The sequence below is a fragment of the Gymnogyps californianus genome, unplaced genomic scaffold (assembly GCF_018139145.2).
Source record: "Gymnogyps californianus isolate 813 unplaced genomic scaffold, ASM1813914v2 HiC_scaffold_31, whole genome shotgun sequence".
Lineage (NCBI taxonomy): Eukaryota > Metazoa > Chordata > Aves > Accipitriformes > Cathartidae > Gymnogyps > Gymnogyps californianus.
Window position 1 is genome coordinate 1516609 of NW_026114191.1, and position 3012 is coordinate 1519620.

At 54.5% G+C, this 3012-nt stretch overlaps 1 protein-coding gene across 1 annotated transcript; it reads right to left on the reverse strand.

Moving 5' to 3' along the window:
- Positions 1-409: 409 nt before the first annotated feature.
- On the reverse strand, positions 410-1345 carry LOC127028334 (olfactory receptor 14A16-like). Its single transcript, XM_050914048.1, has one exon. The coding sequence runs from the start codon at positions 1343-1345 to the stop codon at positions 410-412; it is 936 nt and encodes a 311-aa protein (XP_050770005.1).
- Positions 1346-3012: the final 1667 nt, after the last annotated feature.

The following is a 3012-nucleotide window of genomic DNA, read 5'->3' on the forward strand; positions in this document are numbered from 1 at the left end:
GTCTGAGGGTGCACAAGGAGTTGGGAGAGGACACAGTCGGCACAGCTGACCCCGACAGACCAAAGGGATATTCCAGACTATATGACAGCATGCTCAGCAATCTAAAGGTGGGGGAAGAAGAAGGAAGAGGGGGATGTTCAGAGTGACGGCGTTTGTCTTCCTGAGTCACCGTTACACATGATGGAGCCCTGCTTTCCTGGAGATGGCTGAACACCTCCCTGCTGATGGGAAGTAGTAAATGAATTCCTTGTTTTGTTTTGCTTCCGTGCGCAACTTTTGCTTTACCTATTAAAACAGACTTTATCTCAACCCATGAGTTTTCTCACTTTTACCCTCCCAATTCTCTCTCAAGAAAAAGTCCAGACCTTTCCTGAGATACCCTGGGAGTATTTTAAGGTGTAGGGGTACCTTAATGATGCTGAAATAGTATGTGTTGAAATACTTTCCTCAGGGAATCTTTGATCTCTTTGTTCCTCATGCTGTAGATGAAGGGATTCACTATCGGAGGTACCACCGAGTACAGAACAGTCACCACCAGATCCAGCCATGGGGAGGAGGTGGAAGGGGGCTTCAGGTAGGCAAAAAAAGAGGTGCTGACAAAGAGGGAGACCACGGCCAGGTGAGGGAGGCACGTGGAAACAGCTTTGTGCCGTCCCTGCTTTGAGGGGATCCTCAGCACGGCCCTGAAGATCTGCACATAAGACAGCACAATGAAAACAAAACACCCAAAGAGTAAACAGGCAATGACCACAAGAAGGCAAATTTCCTTGAGGTAGGCGTTTGAGCAGGTGAGCTTGAGGATGTGGGGGATTTCACAGAAGAACTGGTGCAGGACATTGCCTTGGCAGAGAGGTAGGGAAAATGTATTGGCCGTGTGCAGCACAGCATTGAGAAACCCAGTGCACCAGGCAGCTGCTGCCATGTGGACACAAGCTCTGCTGCCCAGGAGGGTCCCGTAGTGCAGGGGTTTGCAGATGGCAACGTAGCGGTCATAGGCCATGACAGTGAGAAGACAATACTCTGCTGTGATCAAGAAGGAAAACAGAAAGAGCTGGGCAGCACATCCTACATAGGAAACAGACCTGTTGTCCCGCATCGAATTGGCCATGGCTTTGGGGAGAGTGGTGGAGATGGAGCCCAGGTCGAGGAGGGAGAGGTTGAGGAGGAAGAAGTACATGGGAGTGTGGAGGCGGTGGTCGCAGGCTACGGCGGTGATGATGAGGCCGTTGCCCAGCAGGGCAGCCAGGTAGATGCCCAGCAAGAGCCAGAAGTGCAAGAGCTGCAGCTCCCGTGTCTCTGCGAATGCCAGGAGGAGGAACTCCGTGATGGAGCTGCCGTTGGACATCTGATCCCTTTGTTCCTGAGGTACTGCCAAAGGAAGAAAGCACACTCACAAGTGAGGACTGCTCTGAGCAAAACTCTTCCCTTTCCCTGCCCCTTCCAAGCCCCCACCCTACCTCCCCAACACCCATTGCCTATATCCCTTCTTTCAGGACCTTCATGCATCCCTCAGGCTGGAGCTCAGGTTTGTGCTGGCTGAGTCTGATGTAAGGAGTAGGGCTCTGCCCATAGTCTCCCGAGGACTTGTCCCTGCTCTACAGCACTGGGAATGGGGGAAAGTGGGTGACAGCTGCTGAAATTCACCATTTCCCTTAGGGCTTACACAATCCTAAGGACACGGCAGGACAGTTTGGAAGTGCGGAGAGACCAGCACTGAGAAGACCACGTCCAGCTGCTGTCCATGGCCAGTAGCTCCAAGGAAGCAGCAGCCCTGACATGCAGATTATATCGGTAACCCCCTTGTAATATAGAGGAGCTGCTCAGCATCTTCCGGCAGCACAAGCGCAGGGAAACTCCTGGATGTGCTAAAAGTGTAGGGACCTCAGCAGAGCCAGCTCAGTCCCCAGCCCCACACACTGCACTGTCCAGAGCCCACTCTCCACTGTCCAGCTTGGAAGGAACTGAGGCACCTTGCTCCCATGGACACAGCTGCATCGCAGGACCTGCAGTGTCAGTGTGTGCTCTGCACCTGAAGCCTTCTTGTTGCCCGAGAGTCCGAGGGTAAGACCAAGGGAAGCATGGACAGGAGGGCAGATGGAGAAATGCCTCAACACTCTTGCCAAGGGAGCACTCGGGAGTTTCTCCTCCTTGGGCTGAACCTGCAGAGAATTCGACTCAGCTTGAGAACCCATGGTCTTGATGGCAGCAACTGCGCTGGGTGGGAGAGGAGACCAGGGGGTTGCTCAGCGGAAGGCATCTGCACTGCAAGGGACAGCAGGGAGGTGCCAGAATCCCCCTCCCAAGACCTTGATGGTAGCAGCTCTCTCTCTCCGCCTGCCCATGTCTCTGCTGCCTGGAGCTGTCCCTGCCAGGAACCATTTCCCTGTCCCCACGCCTCCTCCCTCTCAGTGCTCACAGACCCCATCCCACCCGCTCTGTGCTCAGCTCTGCCCTGCAGACCCCTCCTGGCAGCAGGGCACTGCCCAGGGGCAGCTCAGTGGCTGCAGGCTCTGATGGGAACATCAGACCAACCCTGAGGAGGCTGCCAAGGTGCTACTGGTGCTGTCTGTAAGCTGCAGGGTGTTGATTTCTGATACTGCCAGGTTGATTCATCTCTAAGAGGAACAGATTTGGAGTTTAAGTGCCTGCTCCCAGAGAGGTGACTTTCTGTGTCCCGTTGCCCACCCAGATAACCAAGAGTAGAAGACAGAAAGAACGGGACCCTGAGCTTTCAAGTAGGCATTGCCTTGATGTGCTTCTTGAAAAGTCCTCTTGGAAATATCCTGAGGGTGATGTGGGGCTGTGAGCAGCCTTGACCCGTGCAGCACTCTCATGAAAGCAGAAGGATCGTGCCCTGTCAGGGTCTGTTCCTTCTATCCATAGCTTCTCCCCACAGTGCTCTGGGGCGCTCCCTGCCCTGGCATAGCCTGGAGTGCAGGGACCCTGCTTGGAAGGACAGCCCTGGCACCCCTGGCTGCACAGCCACCTTCACACTGCTGCAGCCATTCCGGA

What these genes read in the sequence shown, in the direction of transcription:
- LOC127028334 (XM_050914048.1), bottom strand. Translation starts at nt 1,345, where the DNA reads ATGTCCAACGGCAGCTCCATCACGGAGTTCCTCCTCCTGGCATTCGCA.